This window comes from Cynocephalus volans, chromosome 7, assembly GCF_027409185.1.
Source record: "Cynocephalus volans isolate mCynVol1 chromosome 7, mCynVol1.pri, whole genome shotgun sequence".
NCBI classification, from domain to species: domain Eukaryota; kingdom Metazoa; phylum Chordata; class Mammalia; order Dermoptera; family Cynocephalidae; genus Cynocephalus; species Cynocephalus volans.
The window spans coordinates 142,606,351-142,624,294 of NC_084466.1; the positions used below are offsets into that span (position 1 = coordinate 142,606,351).

Consider the following 17,944-nt stretch of genomic DNA (forward strand, 5'->3'; position numbering starts at 1 on the left):
TCACTAGAGCTAATTGCCTAAGGATTAGTCTGGGAGGACACTGGATGCACTTTTAGGTGAATCTACATACCCCATATTTATTACACTCAGCCTTAGTAAGAAGAGGTATCCTTGACTCTAGTTTAGTAACTTAGCATCAAACCTGGTGGGTTAGTCTTCTAGGTTGCCACAATAAAATACACAGGCTGTGTAGCTTAAACAACAGAAATTTATTTTCTCACAGTTCTGGAGGCTGGAAGTCCAAGATCAGGGTGGCAGCAGGTTTGGTTTCTCCTGAGGTCTTTCTCCTTGACTTGCAGATGGCCTTTCATTACATCCTCACATGGCCTTTCCTCTGTGTGTGTGCATCACTGGTGTCTCTTCCTCTTCTTATAAGGACACCAATCATATTGGATTAGCTCATCCTTATGACCTCATTTAACCTTAATTTCCTCCTAAAGGGCCCATCTCAAATAGCTACCTTCATCGCTTCTCGGCCTTTTGGCTAAGATCAAGTGTAGTATCAAATAGCTACCTTGGAGGTTATGCGTTCAACGTGAACTGGGGAAAGGGGACAATTCAGCCCACAACACCAAAATGACATTTAAGACCCACCATTAGCAGATTCTGACTGCCTCCCCAATTTTATTTCCTGTCACTCCTCATATTTGCTGATGTGTATGTACAGTGATGTCACGCTATCCTATTTCTGTTCATTCACTTCCTTCTTGAATGCCTTACCCACCTCCGTATCCATAACCAAATCCTATCCATTCTCTAAAGCCCTGCCCAATCTCCATCTTGTTTCCCAGAGTACTCCACCCTTGAAAGTGATTTTTGCCTTTTCAGACTCCAGCAATGCTTCCCATACCTCCTATGGATGGAACTTGTCACACTCTACCTTTGTATTCCTGTCTACCCTTGAATTGTAGCAATCTCTACACCTGTCTTATCTTCCTCTAGTATCAGTGACAGTCCCTATGGCCCCACAGTGATTTTTTTTTTTTTATGTAAAAGTTACCAAATAAGCATTTGTTGGCTGAATGACTGAACTAATACTCTTTAAAGTTCTCTCCAGTCCTTACTTGGGCCTCTCTCTCTGCAGTGGAGCATCTCTGAGTTGGCTTGTTACACATACTCCATGGTAGCCGTTCCCCTGTATGACACCTTGGGAGAAGAAGCCATCATATATATTGTAAACAAGGGTAAAACTTTGTTATTACATTACAACTTGATTCTTTCTTAATGCTAAATAATTCCTCAATCTCTGCTTTTTTTTTTTTTTTTTTTTTTTTTTGCTTTTTTTGGCAGACTTGAAATACTGTGGCCAAAAAATGCTCATGTCTTTCTGGTCCTGTAATATTTAGGATATAATTTATAGAGAAGTTACAAAAAGCCCATGAGACAGAGATATATACAGATAGAAGGTTCAGTGAAATGCTTCAAAGTGGCATAGTGTGACAATATGGTTAGGAGACAAAACAACCTACTTCGAACACACTAGATAAAAGCCCATAGAGTGAGCTTAAATGACTAAATCATGGTGAAGCTATAGATTGTTTCCTACTCATGTAAAATCTAAGTCAGTACAGTTAACCATCATGTACCAATGTCCATGGTGAGTCTGTAGAAAAAAATGCCATTTTTAGAGAAACAAGTCCAAGTTCAATGGGCAAATAACAGCCCTTTCACATATTGAAAGAAAGATGATACTTTCTGTTGTGGAACTAGCAGATAAAATGAGTAGACCCATTTGAACAATAGACACTGTCAGAAGCTCTCTATTTAGGCAAACAAGTATGAGAGCAAATGCTAACCTTTATAGTGACAAAATGCTGTCTGCTAAAATTCCCATTTGCCCCCTCCTTTCTCTTCTATTTCCTACTCCTCTCCTTAAAATAAAACATGTTGACAGGACCACGCCTCAGCAATCCATACACTTTGTCTCAATGACTTTTCTCAAGCAGAAGGAATTTTGTGGTTCCTCTAGAAACTAAAATGTGTTGGCACCATTCAAGTAAACTATGTGATTTTGTTTCATTTAATCTCATTTTTTATCAATGGAATGTTTCTAGTTGTACATTATAAATCTCATTTGCAGATGTAATCTCCTTAGGGAACCTGCAAGCTTTGAAATGTTTAAAAATCTCTTTCTCCTTGCAAGGCCATCACGTACTTAGCAGAGCTGATGGGTGACCTATGGCCTTATTCTGCTTTCAGCTGATATTGCCACAATAATCTGTGATAAGCCTGAAAAGGCATCGCTCCTGATAGAAAATGTGGAGAAGGGCCTTACCCCAGGCCTGAAGTTGGTCATCCTCATGGACCCCTTTGATGATGACCTACAGCAAAGAGGAAAGAAGTGTGGAATTGAGATCTTATCCCTGTTTGATGCTGAGGTATGGGTCTGAAGCTCAGCTTGCAACTTCAAGGCTGGTCCAACACCATGGGCAACTTGCAGGACATCTACACAAGAGCACAGGGCTGTTGTTCTCCAGGGGTGGCATGCCAGGAGTAAAGTAGATTCATGCTATGAAGCTTTGAGTATAATTTTCTCAAGACAACTCAGAAACCCATGCCAGAGGAGGACAAAGTTCTGTGGCCAGCTGCACAGACTTCCAAGTAAAGTATGTATAAATACAGAGTTTAGTAATAGTTAAGGATATGGCTCCTGGAGCCAGGCTGCCTGGGTTCATGTTCCAACTCCACATCTATTAGATGACCTTGGGCAAGTTACTCCACATCTCCCCTTCTCCATCCATAGTATGGGAACAAAAATAGCCCCTCACAGAGGAGTTGTAAAGAGTACAATGAGTTAACGTTAACATGCCCTGAAATGTTATCTATTTATATTATTTTTAAAAGATTTTTTATTTTTTAAAATTTAAAGTTGAAAGATAATTTATCTTCTTCTGTTACAAATTTTTTTAACCATACTCATTATATATTTGTTAGGATTATGTATTCATTTTTAAGTTTTTGCTGATAAAGCCTGGCTATTTGCCACTTCCAAATGTGTGTGTGTGTGTGTGTGTGTGTGTGTGTGTGTGTGTGTGTGTGTGTGTGTGTAATAGCCGTTTAAATGTATTAAGAATTGTTTTGGCCATAAAACAAGTCTTAATACATTTAAAAAGACTAAGATCATAGAAAGTATGTTCTCTGACCACAATAACAGAAGGAAATTTAGAAAATTCACAAATGAGTAGAAATTTGACAGCACTCTCCTAAATAAATAATGTGTAAAAAGAAAAATCACAGGGAAATTAGAGAGTACTTTGAGGTAGAAATAGATGTCTTCTTCTTTTTCTGGTCTCCACTAGTGATTCCCCTTGTGACAACGCAGCCTAGTGTCTGGCAGGCTACCTGCATGGTAGCTGTGGCTATTGCTGCGGTATTGAACCACTTTTGCAGCTGCTGTGACTATGGTGGTGTCTGTGGTGGGCCACCCGCATGGAAGTGGTGTTTTTTGTGTGCTCCTTGTCTGGTTGTGGGCATGGCGGGGGGGGGGCAGCTGTTGGCTCTTGCCTCAGGACCCCAGGCATGCTCTGTTGCTTGCTTGGTTCAAAAAGACTTCGTTTTGGTCCTAGAGGACTGAACCTGAAGGGTACAATGGGAAGTTTGGACATTTGGGATCTGTCGTCTTTAGACTGGTGTTCTAGAGAAACTTGTGCTCTCCCCTGGGGCTTCCATTGTGCTTGAATATTGGATTCGGGCCATCTAGGTGTTCTCATGGGAGAGGGAAAGAGAGGGTTGCATTTGCCGTTAAGTGTGTCCATCTCAACTAATGTCTTTCCTTCTTGGTTTTCTGTTCGTGTAGAATCTAGGCAGAGAGAACTGCAGAAACCCTGTGGTAAGTGTCCTGCTGACTGAATTTGAGTCTTGCCATAGTCCGCTCTCAAAGGTCATGGTAGATGAGCTTTTGTGCTTCCTCCTGCAGCCTCCCAACCCAGACGACCTCAGCATCATCTGCTTTACCAGCGGCACTACAGGTCAGTGCCCAGGAAGCTTAGTCAGCCAGGAACGTAGCTTGAGTCCTTGAACGCTGCTGGGCTGGTGAAGATACTCTACAACGAGCTCTGTCCTGAAGGGCTCACAACCTAAGATTTTTGAGTGTGGATTTTCTAAATAGCAAAACATAAGCATAAGTAAATAAATTCATCAGATGCACTGGGAGGTGTTTACATGCTATGGATTTCAGGGGTCTTAAAGGTGACATCAGAAAGTCAACTCTTTTTCTTTCTCAACCTACCACTCTCAATTGGACACGACTGGAATGGTTTTATTCAATCAAGGTCATTCAGTGATAGTTCTTCACGGACAGCTGTGAGGCTACTCTACATCTTTTACAATGCTTAATCATTTTTAATGGGGTTCATGATGGTCTACAGTCATACTCATTCCAGTATGCCCTGTTTATATGGTTTATAACAATATTACTGAGTAATATTCTTAGATCAAAACATATAAACAGCACAAGAGGGATTTACGTGGATTTTTCTTTTCAACTGTGTTGCTATTTGAGATCATGGCTGTGCCCTGCGTTGGGGTAGAAGGCCAAGAACGCATTCAGTAGTTGAATCTCTGGGGGCATTGATCATTTCTAAACAGAGGCGTATACCATCCACAAAAAGACAGTGGCGGGAAAAGCGCTCGGCTCTCTGGAGCAGAACCAATTGAATTTAGCTTCTTCTTTCAAGACTAAAGGCTACCTATTCACTACAAAAATGTTCTTTCTCTCCACCTCTTATTTCCTGCAGGCGACCCCAAAGGAGCCATGCTAACCCATCAAAATGTTGTTTCAAACGCTGCTGCTTTTCTCAGATGTGTGGAGGTCAGTGGTCAATTAAAAAGGAGGCCCTCATTAAAACATGAATCTGTCATAAAAGTCTTATTCTTGAAGTTAGTGGAAGCAGAGAGAGAGAAAAAAAGAAACAGGTTAAAGGACTGAGTGTGGACAAACACTGGCATGGTCTTTGTCCAGAGGACTATGCATTTCTCAGCTTTGGTCTTTTAGTATCACTGCAAATCTCTACACTCGACACAGCTGTAGGCACTTCTTAGAGTTTTATAGTGTATCACCTGCACAACTGCCTGTGGCAGTCCTGGGAAGGGGTAGTCTTTAAATCTCCATTGGAAGAAGTTGGCATCAATCCAGTGTTGCCTCCTCTTTGTTCCCTGATCTATAGCATATTTTTCAACCCACCCCTGACGACGTGAGCATATCCTACCTCCCGTTGGCTCATATGTTTGAGAGGGTTGTACATGTGAGTATCCTACTTTCCTACCAGGTATGTGAAAGGGGGGTCCTGACTTGCTAGTCTTATGTTCGTTCCCAAGGCAGCTATGCAACATTTACAGTCCTTTCCCTAACGTGAGAGGCACAGGCAGGAAGTTGGCTCATCTGAGTCCTAATGCTGGCATTACCCATAATTTGCTGCACAGCCTTCCTCTGTTGAGTCTATGTGTGCCCAAGGGAGCTAATACTTGCTCCTGCCTTCACAGGGGTGCACATGTCCAGTGAGATCACAGCCAGGAGGAACCCTTAATTTTAAGCTAACATACGAAATGTTGTGTCTTCTTTCTTATTTTATGTTGGTTAGAATTTTTAAAAAGATCTAGGGCTAGAGAAAAGGAAGGTTCCCACAGAGGGGCAGGGAAGGAGCGTTTGATGCACATAAAGTGTGAGATGTCTCCCATGGGTGTTTTTGCACCACACATGAATGTGAAAGGCAGTGCTGTTGGCATGGTGTGTGCCCTCTGTGAGTGAGCTCCAAGCTTTTAGGCTATGCTAGGGCTGATTTGAGAACTGATAGCAGTGTTGGCCTTTCAGAATCACAGGTAGTATGGCTGGAAAGTCCTTTCTCTGCTCCCCTCCCCATCAAATGTCTCTTCAACCAGCTTTGGTTGAAATATAAAATGCCAAAATGCAAGATTCAGTTCCTTGGGCTAAAGAGTTTATCTGATTAATAAAAAATTGATTCGTAAAAACCTTTTAGTAAGTATTTTAACATTTATGAAATTGACATTGTCTTAAAACCGAAGGCATGTCCTATTTTAATTGGCAGTGTTTTTTCTTAGTGCTGCTTGATGACTGGTGCCTTACAAAGGTTGTTATCTTAGACTGTCACATACAGCTGTGGAGGAGTCAGGGGGCCACAGTCTCCCTATCTGTCTTATTGGTCCAGCCACTGCAACAGAAATGTTTCCATCCTTTCTTGGGGGGAGGCTTTCAGAATCCTGGGTACCTGAATCAGGAGGGGAGTGCTGTACAGAGAAAAGTGCCCCAGGACCTCAGCCCACTTTGTCCAAGACAGGCCCCACCTGAAGGGGTCCTTTGGCTCTGAGCTCTATTATTTGTTTTTTTAGACTGTTGTGTACTCCTGTGGAGCCAAAGTTGGGTTCTTCCAAGGAGATATTCGCTTGCTGCCTGATGACATGAAGACTCTGCAGCCCACAGTGTTCCCCACAGTGCCTCGGCTCCTCAACAGGGTCTACGACAAGGTACTAACCTTGCTTCTACTGGGCTGGCTCTGAGAGGAAGAGACTGTGGAACTTAGGCCTGTGCTAGGGCTCTTAAGGACCCTGTAGTGTTAAAAAATTTGCTCCACCTGAGCATCTACTTAAAGCCATGTCTTCAAGTGCAGCCACGAAAAGCTATTATAAATAAAATCCCCTCTTCTCTGGATAAGATTACTTGGACCTGATCTGGAGAAAGAGCTCAACTCAGAGACTTGGGTACCCCTCAAAGTTCAGCTGACCTACTAGGAAGTTTTTACACTGCATAATACATGCTGGTTACTGAGCTTCGTGCTGAGGTGTCAGACCCACTGGAAAACATTTCAGGTACATTAAAGCATAGTAAATCACACTTACACTTATTGTCTCTAACTTATGATAAAGAAACTGAGCCTTGGAGGTCAAATAACTTGCCCAGATTTGTATCTAATAAGGGCCAGAATCAAACTTTCACATCGTAGTTTTAGCTGTCATTGATGGTTGCTCTCTTTTTCATTGGAGATTGCAAAATGGTAATTTGTATAATTCTGTTACTCCTCTTGCATTTGTTAGCTGAGATTCTTCCATAAAGGCATGACAAATATTTGATTCTTTCCTTTATCAGTCTTCAGAATAATGAACTGGTGCCTCAGCAATCTTCAAAAGTAGCCAATGAGATTTTTGCTTTGTATTATTAGACACTAGTGATTTTCATATTTTATGTTTAATTCATTTCAGTCATTCTTCTAGATGTTGCAATTGTTCCATCTTGGAAGTTGAGAACCCCCATCAAGTTGCTTGCATGTCCTTTTCACATGACCCCTGTAGTCTTTGATAGATTTCTTGCTTTCTGGCACACGACATCCAAGCCTCCTCTTGTATATTTCTCATCCAAGTCTTGGATTGGCTAATTTCTCCAAGAAGCTATTGGAGCTGGGATTTGAACCCAGGTGATAAAAACATCTCACAGTTCCACAGGCGATATAAAACATCTCACAATTCCCTGAGAAAGTACGCATGGCCATTCCTCACATGCTTTGAGTTCCACTCCTGAGAGTCTAATATTCCCTTTCACTAGACTCTCACAGGATGCTAAACTGGGGCTGCAGTGACAGAGTAGGCAGTGTTCTAGAACAGATGACTCCCAGCATTGAAAGCCCTGGTTTCTAGCAGAATTGTTAATAGTTGTGTTGTGGAATTATTAGATTTGGTTGTTATTATGGTTTTTGTTCATGTTGTTGGATATTTTTTATTTTTTAGAGATAGTTATTTTATCTCATAATAATGCACAATTTACTTCTGGAACTTATTTTAAAAACAGAGGATTTCATTAGCATAAGTCTCTAGTTCTAGCTCTTTGTCAATGACCTGTTAGGGGTAGGGGGAGTCTTGTGAATGCTGAAGAAAGATGAATCACTCATGGTTGAGAGAGGTATCAGGAATGACATGGTGCAGGCAGCATTTGAGTGTAGACCTTGGAGAGAGATGATGAGATATTGGCAAAATGATACTGTTACAGGCATGAGAAGATGCCTAGAGCCTAGAACACAGTTTACACTAGGAGGTGAGGATGAGCAGCCCTGGTTGGCTAGAGGCCAAGAAATGGGAGTGTAAGCATGGAAGATGGCCAAGGAGGCATTTTTCAAATTTCAAACTGGAAAAGAATTTTGGTTGCCTTGAATCTGACTTCCAATAGGGCAGAGTCTTGAAGGCTGGCATATGGAGTTCAGGATTTAATTTTGGAAATAAGAGGGGTGTCTTTGAGTTATACTAGGCGAAGCTCTTCTTTGGCAGGAGTGTAGCTAATGGACTGTAGAGTCATAATGAGGCCAGAGTCAGGGAGACTAGGCAACTAATGTGAGCTGGGAAAATGGTGTTAGAATTAAGCCCAAAAGAGGCCGGCCCGTGGCTCACTCGGTAGAGTGCGGTGCTGATAACACCAAGGCCACGGGTTCGGATCCTATATAGGGATGGCCGGTTTGCTCACTGGCTGAGCGTGGTGCTGACAACACCAAGCCAAGGGGTGAGATCCCCTTACCGGTCATCTTTTAAAAAAAAAAAAAAAAAAAAAAAAGAATTAAGCCCAAAAGGAAGAATGATCTAAGTAGGAAAGTCTGTTGGGTTTGCATGGTGTAAGCCCCATTAGTTTATAGAGAAGGGTGGTCATTTTCCATGTTTAGTTATATAAGCATCATAAGGAGAGTTGGAAGGAAAAGTGGTACTTGTTTTAAAAAATCAGATCCCTAGCCCATTCTTTGACCTACTAAATCAAAAGCCCTAGGGACGGTGACCATTGAGCTGGGGTTTTTTCGGGTTTGTTGTTGTTGTTGTTGTTGTTGTTTTTAATCTAATGCCCCAGGTGACTTTGTAGGTAGTTCTTTTGACCATTTTTTGATGACATGCTTATCTTGTTTGTCCAAGTTGTTTGCCAAGGACCAGGAATGGGGAATGGGGACTCTATATGTATGTACTAAGTTCACTTTTTTCTGAGTGTGATCATAATTCTCTGGGCTCATAATTATTCAGCAACCCAGTTCTTGAGTGTGGAACGTCCTTATGAAGTAGAATGCACCCTCTCTTGCTTACTAACTAATGGCCTTGGTGAGCATCTCCAATAGGTTTCCAACTAAGAGAAGCTGTCACCCTGCAGGTACAAAATGAAGCCAAGACACCCTTGAAGAAGTTCTTGTTGAACTGGGCTGTTAACAGTAAATTTAAGGAAGTGAAAAAGGGTATTATCAGGCGTAACAGTTTCTGGGACAAGATCATCTTTGCAAAGATCCAGGTAGGTTGGGAGGGTCCCAGACGTAGCCAGGCAGATCCCTGGGCTGCCCACTGACTCCGCTGAGTTTGCTTTTCCTCTGACGGTTGAGCATTGCTTTAACTGAGCTCCCTTCAGACTTTGTGTCCACTCGCCTTTCAAGATCCCTCTCATACAACTTTGCCACTAAAGGAAATTGGTCAAAAAGCAGAAAACAGATTTTATATAGGTTCTAGCACTCTCTCTCATTTTCTTAGGTGGTCTGTTGAGATTTTAAATAATTTGAGGGGCCCAAGAGTGCAGATTACCTAAGGAACTTAAATTTTTTAAAAAAAATACGTTCTTGTTTTTACTGGCTACGGATGGTAATGCCAGTAACAGCTCACATTTTAAGTGCTTTTCTACAATGCCAGGCTCTGTTCTAAGTACGCTATAAATTAACTAGCCTAATTCTCAACAACACTGGGTAAGCTGTCATACCATTTTACAGTGGAGGAAGCAGAAGCTAAGGGAATAGGTTTCAGCAGGTCTTTTGTTTCAACTGAACAGGCCAGCCTGGGTGGGAAGGTTCGCTTCGTGGTCACTGGAGCTGCCCCCATCTCCAGTCAAGTCATGACGTTCCTTCGGGCAACAATGGGATGTCCGGTAAGCCGAGCACCTTCTTTGCACATAGCTTATCTTTTACACAAGTAAAGCTCACTGTTTTAAATAAAAATGCAAATATAACTAACAAGTACCAGAGAGAAAGTCACTCAAATTCTCGAAATCAGGAGAAAATATCCTTCTAGCCACCTCTTTATGCATCTCTGTGTAGAAACCTTTACATAAATGGAATCATTGTTCTAAAACTCTTGCTATAAAGAGTGCCCATCAACGTTGCTCCTCGTGAAATAAAGATCTACATCATTTTATTGATTTCACAGTAGTCTATTGAATGTACTCAAATAATTAGTTGCCTGTTGATGAGCACTTGAGTTTCTTACCATTTTTTCACTGTTATAATTAATGAAGTGATAAGGATACTTGTATATTCTTTGGTATTTATACAATTATTAACCTAGGATAAATCCATGTAAGAAGGGATTCTTGGGCCAAAGTATGTATGTTTGTGTGTATGTATATATATATTTTTTAAACATGTTAATGTATATCATCAAACTTTCCCCTAGAAAAATCTTGTCCATTTTATACATTCCCGTGAATGCATAAGGCCTTATTTGCCCACCCAATTGACAATTGAGAGGCTTTAGCAGTCATTTAAATCTTAGCCAATCAGAGTCATGAAAAGTTTTGTTGCAGTTCTGTTTCTTTTAACACCCAACATCTTTCTATTGCTTGACATATATTTCTTTATGAATTACTGTATTACTTCCTTTTAGAAAAATGGGCAATGGATAATTTGGCTCTTTTTCATATTGCTTTCTAAGAGTACTTCACAGAGTAATTTAGTACTTCATAGAGTAATATTAACTTTTGTCCTGTTAGAAATGTTTTTTATATTATATGCTCATCTTTTTTGGTTTGTAAATTGCTATATGAAAGTTTCAAATGCTTTTGTAATCAAACTGACTAATTTTTTCTATTTGCAGTTTTTGAATTACTTAGATAGGACTTCCTAACCCACAATATTTCATAAGACTGTTTTCACCCATATTTTCTGGTAATCTTATATTTTCCATAAGTCTCTGCTCCATCTGGAATTTGTACAAGGGCTTGGACATTGATATTGTCTTATTTTTACCCTAAATGGATAACTAGTTCATTCATTCAACAAACCATGCACAGCATGAGCAAAATAGGCACAGATTTGTCCTTACAGAGAATGTCCCCTATCCTGTATAACCACAATCAAAAAAAGGTTCTGAATTAATGCCAAAGCGATAGTCCTTTAATCTTTCAAATTAGCATCCTCTTGGCCATTCTTAATACTTTTCTTTTCCTCAGTCCCTAAAACCAGTAGATCAGAAGGTCCTGTTGCCACCCTCCTCCCAGAAATATCTTCTGAAAGCCTTCCTCTCTGTCTCTACCAACGCTGCCTGTCACAGGTCATGCCCACCATTGCAGTAGCTTATGACCTTGTTTCTTGTCACCAGCCTCTCTCCAGTCAAGATTATCTTCTATACCAAGGGTTGGCAAACTGCTGCACAGGCCAAATATGGCCCACCACCTGTTTTTATACATCAAGTTTCATTGAAACATAGCCATGCCCATTCATTTAAATATGGTCTATGGCTGCTTTTGTGTTACATTGGCAGAATTAAGAATTACATTGGCTGACACAGAAGTCAGGGGGCTCACAAAGCCAAAAATATTTACTATCTTGCACTGTACAGAAAGTTTGCCAACCCTTATTCTATACCACAGCTTAAGCTAATTCCCTCAAAAAGTGCTACTCCCTTTCCTTAGTTCCTTTAGTGGTGTTCCATTGCCCAGGTTCAAGTCCAGTTGCCATTGGGTTTCATATCACTCAATGAATAACTTACATTTTCCCACCTACTTGAAATGCCACATTTTTGTATAAGTTTCTATACTTTGGCCTGTTTCTGGACCCTTTTGGTTTTTGAATCACCAAAATACTTGGCAGTAAAGACTTAGCATGGTTTTGAGTCACCAAAATACTCAGCAGTAAAGACTTAGCAGCTCAGGCACTAGTTCAAGGTTTTAAGACACTAAGTGTTCTTGAATACATAGAGATCTTGCTTTCCTCATGTCTTGGCCATAGGACATGGCCAACTCATGCTTTCTCTTGAGTAAGTCCCAAAGCTCTTTGGTTTCCCAGGTGTATGAAGCATATGGTCAAACAGAATGCACAGCTGGCTGTACATTTACATCACCTGGGGACTGGACATCAGGTAGGTCCTCCATCTGCTGGGCAGGAGATGCAGTGGTTGGAAGAAGGGTTCTGACTGAACTAGGATGTAAAAGTTTAGATAACCTTGAAGTTCTGGACTAATGTGGCAAGTGCCAGACTCAAGTTTGAGTTCAGGCCTGCCTGTCTTGGCTATTCAGCATTGGTGCCAGATGAGTTTTCAGTCTTACTCTTTTAGAATCAATCTATGAATATCTCAAAAATATGCCCAGAAACCATTTATGATTTCCCAGCTGATGTAGTGTGATGTGTTCTAGGCCATGTTGGAGCCCCCTTGTCTTGCAATTATGTGAAGCTAGAAGATGTGGTTGACATGAACTACTTTTCAGCAAACAATGAAGGAGAGGTGGGTAGGTCATGTCCTGTAGTCAGACAATCATGGCGGGGATGTTAATATCAGAAAGAGGACATAATTATGAGTAAGCTTGGGTTTGACTTTTTTACCTCTTCAGCAAGGATCTCTGATCCTCATTTTCCTATCCCCTATAATGGTGACTAAAATCTGGTGCTCTTCACGCTGTAGTGGAGACCATGAAATCCCTCTTGAGGCAGGAGTAGTTGCTTTGTAAAGTGCTCTGCTGGAAGTAGCAGCCTTTGCTACTGTCACTGCCTTCTACTGTCTGATGTGCAGATCTGCATCAAGGGCACCAATGTGTTCAAAGGATACTTGAAGGACCCCGAGAAGACACAGGAAGCCCTGGACAAGGATGGCTGGCTTCACACAGGAGACATTGGTCAATGGCTCCCGGTGGGTATTTCATCATAACTTCTGGGAGTCTATGCCACTGGACTGAGGAGAATAATTTGCTTAAAGCAAGAGGGGAAGGAATGCAAGTAGGTTAATCAGCTGAGGCAGCTGGAGGGGTTTAGGTCTGTATCCTACCTGGCTTATGGCTCCTTCACCCTATAAAGAGAACATCCAATTGAAAGAACCTGGTCTGGGAGTTGGGCGATCCATATTCTAGTTGCAGCTCTTCCATGGACTAACACTGTAAAATCCTAAGCAAGTTACTTAATGTGTAATTAGGATTTGCCAGAGCTAAAGAGGCTTTCTTTCTCTAGGCCAGAGAGAACTTTTGCTATTTTGATCACAATGTTGTAGAAGACATCATGATGCAGACTGAAGAGTTTCTTCTTGTCTTATTCCTTAGTAAATATATCACCAGCAGTGGTCAATGGTAGTGGCACTGTTTCCAGACCCAAACTGAAAGTAGGATTCTTTAATAGATCAGTTTTGGACTTCAGAGTTGGCATGGGTCCCTTGCAGGGGAATAGATTTGGCTCACAGCCAAGGGAAAATTAGGTGACTTTTCCAAGGAAGAGGGAGGGAGGTGTAGTACTGGTTTTCTTTTCTTTTTCTTTTTTTCTTTTTACTTTTTTTGAGGCAGAAATTGTGGTTTGATAACTCCATGGGCCCACAACTTTTGTCTATTATGAGTTTCAAAGAAATGTTTCTTCCTAATTAATTCATAGAGGCGTATCGAAACAAGAAGGATTTCTAAATCAAGTGTTTGCAGAGGCTAAATTTGTCTCTCAGTGACCTTCACAACCCCTCTCTCTGGAAAACACAGAGACTTTTTTTAGGACAGCTTGCTGATAATTAGCAGTAGTAGCTGTCAATCCTATCTGTTTTCCTAAGAAGAAAGGCAAGTATTGCATAGTTGTGCTGAATAGTAGCCTTAGATCTGTGCAGGGGATTTTCCAAAGGTCTCCCCTCTCAAAACTTTTGTCTACTGTGTGCTGGGGAAGTAGGAATAGGAGTAGTTTTAACTGGATCTTAAAAGTTTACTTGCTCAATATTGAAGATTTAGGTGAGATTAAAGGAATGCTTGACAAGGAGAACTCTGAGAACACTGGTCCTAATAATGTATTTCGTAGATTTGGGTTTAGTAGTATCTTATTAGCACATCTGTTTCTATTTAATAAGAGTTCCCTGCTCTATTAAGTTTAGGATGTAGGCAATAGATATGTCCCCACACCAGGTTTATAAAAGCCCAGACCTTCTTACTTTCAGATGACGAATGTTAGGCTGAATTAACTGATGGCTGATTTCTTGAGTCAGCCTTGTTGATGTTCCCGGTGTTGGTTCAGTCAATTGTCCTACTTTAGGTGTGATCATGTGGATTGTATTTGCCACTTGTCCCAATTCTGCAATTCAAATCCCTAAGAACTTAAGCTCTTCACACCAATTAGCTCAGAGAAATAAAGCTGTAAGTGACCTCTGGTGGCTGGTCAGAGAGCCCTCCCCAGCGCTGTTTCTGTCCTAATCAGCCCAGTTATTGACTTCCTTGATTAGCACAGTGGAGCTTTTTAGCCTGCTCCTGGATCTCACAGGTGGGACACCTAACAGTGAGTCAAGAGGGGGAGGGCTAATTCAAAAGTCCTAAGAAAATATAACACCTTCCCTATTCCTGAGAGTTCTGGAAATGGAATAATTGCAAATTAAGTTACTGGAAATTGAGAGCTGCAGAGTTTCTTTATTAGGTGAAGCAACAATTTGCGTAACCCCAGCAGGTCCCGGGGACTTTTTCTGAGGCTGCACATTGATTCTCCACATGGACATAAAATATAGACAGGTTCTTGCTGGAAGTTGCATCTCTCCCCTTTCCCTAAAGCCAAGAAAGAGAGATGAAAGGCTACCCAAAAGTCTCTAGAGAAATTGGCTTTAAAGAAGGAAGACATCTGTGACTTCCTCCATTCTCCCCACTGACACTACCCCTAGGACTCAAAAATACTGATACTTTTATCTGCCTAAAACAGAATGGAACTCTGAAGATCATTGACCGTAAAAAGAACATTTTCAAGCTGGCCCAAGGAGAATACATTGCTCCAGAGAAGATAGAAAATATCTACATCAGGAGTAGACCAGTGTTACAAGTTTTTGTACACGGGGAAAGCTTACAGGTAATATATCATTTCAACAATAGCCATTTTCAGACACAGACCAGGCTGGTTCCTGTAGCTATGGTAAATTCGTATAATGGGTTCAGAGTGAGAAGATGCTAGCTTATAAAACTAAAGAAATGAAGCTACATTCCAAACCTCAATAAGGCAATATCAATGGAAAAAAAAATGTTTTTTGAAACCATGATGAACTCTGAAATAAGCCAGAGTTGTTAAACAGCTATGTTAAAAGGTAGCCATTCACTGAAAAAAAAGAAGTCCTCAGTACCCTTCGTTTCTACCCCAGTAGACGTTCCTCCGACACAACAAACTGTCTTATACACACTGCGCTTAAAGTTAGCTTTTTTGGGGTGGGGGGAGGATTGACACAGACAGGCCAGAGATGCTTTAAGCTTAATGTTGAACCATCAAATTTGGATGGAACATCTTTGTAATGAGGTGTTGAGTGGGAAAATGGGGTTAGTTCCATGGGATTGGGAATATATGGTGAACAAAGAATAGGACACTACTACTGAATTTGAGGTTTGGGTGAAATATCTATCACAATGATATAGGCCTGCTGTCTTTACCCCTGGGGGCGATGCCTATGTGAGTTCTTAGTGCCCCTGTACCTTCTGTTTCTTTTCCGTAGTCATCCTTAGTGGGCGTGGTGATTCCTGACCCAGATGTGCTTCCCTCATTTGCAAACAAGCTTGGGGTTAAGGGCACCCTTGAAGAACTTTGTCAAAGCCAAGTAAGTCTCAGTTACAAAAGCTTTATGCACACTCTGGGGTCCATTGTGGGACACCCAGAGGTTCCCAAAGCCTCCTTCTGGAGCAATAGACTCTTCCTGCATCTGTCAGAGGTGGCTGCACCCCAAACAGATTGAATGGTTTTATTAGCCTGGGGATAGGATGGGGAGTCTAAAAAACAAAACAATACTATTCTTTTTATAGTAATATGTTGATTGTGGGGGGAAAATTGGAAAATAAGAGAATAAATAAAAAAGGTCATCCGGAGAAAACCCCCGTTAACATTTAGTTTTGCCTTTTCTCCTCATTTTAATTCTTCTTTGATAAATATTAGGTGTATAATGTGCTTGTACATACTTTCATGTCCTGTTTTTTTCCAGATCAGTTTTTATAGGTATTTTGAGTTGGTTCATGCTTAGCCTTTCATTTAAGCTCTTTTTCCAGCATCCATCGCTCTAAGCAATGTTTTGTATTCTTAGGTCATAAAGGGAGCCATTTTAGAAGACTTGCAGAATGTCGGGAAACAAAGTGGCCTTAAATCTTTTGAACAGGTGTGTATTACTGATGTTACCCTGGCCTAAGTTACGGGGTTTAAGTGTATGATTTCCTACAATTTGATTTTAGATTTTATACCATTAACTACAGACGGCACTGATCTTTTGTAGTTACTTGTGCAGTCCCTTTTTGCAGTTCATTATCCATTTTTCCTTTTCTCTGCTCATTTCTTTCCCAAATTGTGTGTGAGAATGGGCATGTGTTACTTTTATCTTCACCCTCCCACTGCTTTTATAAGGGGAAGTATTCTTTGATTGAAGTTCTTCGCAATGCTCTCGGGGGCTCTGCAGAAAAGTCCAAATCGCTAATAAGCATGTATTTGTGTGTGCTCCACTCCTCTCAGGTCAAAAACATTGTTCTTCACCCAGAGCCATTTTCCATTGAAAATGGGCTCTTGACACCAACATTGAAAGCAAAGCGTGGAGAGCTTTCCAGACGCTTTCGGACCCAAATTGACAGCCTGTATAAGAATATCCAGGAATAGGTTAAGGTACGTATGGCTGGAAAGGCCTCAGATGCAACCTGCCTGCCCACTCTGCGCTGCCTTGTGAGAATATGGATTAAAAACTATTCTTACACTCATTTTATTGTCTTTCCTCCTATTTGCTGTTTTACCTACTCAACTATAAAACCATAGCTTTTGTTTTAATATTGACAGACTTACAATGTAAAAGCTTAGGCCTGAAATAAATAAATATTGTCCTCATCATCTTAAATACTGCTGGTAGGAAGGCTTTAGGGCTACTTTTATCAACATGCCTTTCGCCAAGGTACCAGTGTGTGTTCCACATCCCTTCCTTGTGATCTCCAGCCTTAATGTGGTCTTTATAAGTGACAACTAGTTCAAGGGTGACACGAACCCTCTGTGACTTCTTGTTGCAGTAAACCTAACTTACTGACAGTCCCAATACTTATTTAGGCCTTCTAATATTTGAATTAAGAGATCTTTAAGTGCTGAAAAGCTTTTTGTGATTCATGTTTTCTAGGTACTCCACAAAACCACTAAAATTTTTAATTTTTGACTTATCACTCATATTAATCATCTATGTGACACATTTCTTCTATGCACTTCTGTGTAAAGTCTGTATACAGAAGTGAAAAGTCTGATCATACTAAACATTTTCTAAACTCTCTAGTAAGATCTCTGACTTGGGAGTATAACATGTTGTCCAAAAATAATGTTGTTCTTAAAGTGTTATCTATAGTAGTAGCTGGTGACTAAATCTGTTCTCTACAGTTTGCTGCTGAGCTGGAAGCTGTGCGGGAAGGAGTTGAAACATATGTCCAGTGAACTTTTCCAGTAAATGAAGCAAGCACTGAATAAAAACCTCCTGCACTGGGAACAAGGATCCACGGGCAAGCATAACACCCACACAACAGGCTTATCTTCTGTGAAGGAACCAACTGATCTTTGCCCCCTGGACTCCAGTTCCTGCTGTACTTTACCCCCAGATAACATGTGTTGCTTCTACTTGTTAACATAAAGTCTTTAAAATAAACTATTGCAGATACTAACATGGTGGTGTTTGTGATCTCACAGACCATGGTGAGAATCTATATTAAACAAGGACCACTTAAAAACCAAGTAAACTAGCGGTTCTCAAACTTGGCTGCACATATAGAACATCTAAGAAGTTTAAAAAGGTACTA

General features: G+C 40.9%; 1 protein-coding gene across 1 annotated transcript in view; it reads left to right on the top strand.

Moving 5' to 3' along the window:
• ACSL5 (acyl-CoA synthetase long chain family member 5) overlaps positions 1–17,748 on the top strand; it is a 40,896-nt gene extending 23,148 nt beyond the window's left edge. The window contains 17 exon segments of the mRNA XM_063102009.1: positions 1,085–1,184; positions 2,200–2,378; positions 3,797–3,829; positions 3,917–3,968; positions 4,737–4,810; positions 5,166–5,243; positions 6,346–6,480; positions 9,125–9,259; positions 9,785–9,880; positions 12,015–12,087; positions 12,362–12,450; positions 12,736–12,852; positions 14,865–15,008; positions 15,640–15,741; positions 16,219–16,290; positions 16,638–16,784; positions 17,532–17,748. Coding sequence (XP_062958079.1) covers positions 1,085–1,184; positions 2,200–2,378; positions 3,797–3,829; positions 3,917–3,968; positions 4,737–4,810; positions 5,166–5,243; positions 6,346–6,480; positions 9,125–9,259; positions 9,785–9,880; positions 12,015–12,087; positions 12,362–12,450; positions 12,736–12,852; positions 14,865–15,008; positions 15,640–15,741; positions 16,219–16,290; positions 16,638–16,778 — 1,620 coding nt within the window. The 3' untranslated portion in view covers positions 16,779–16,784; positions 17,532–17,748.
• The last annotated feature ends 196 nt before the right edge of the window (positions 17,749–17,944 follow it).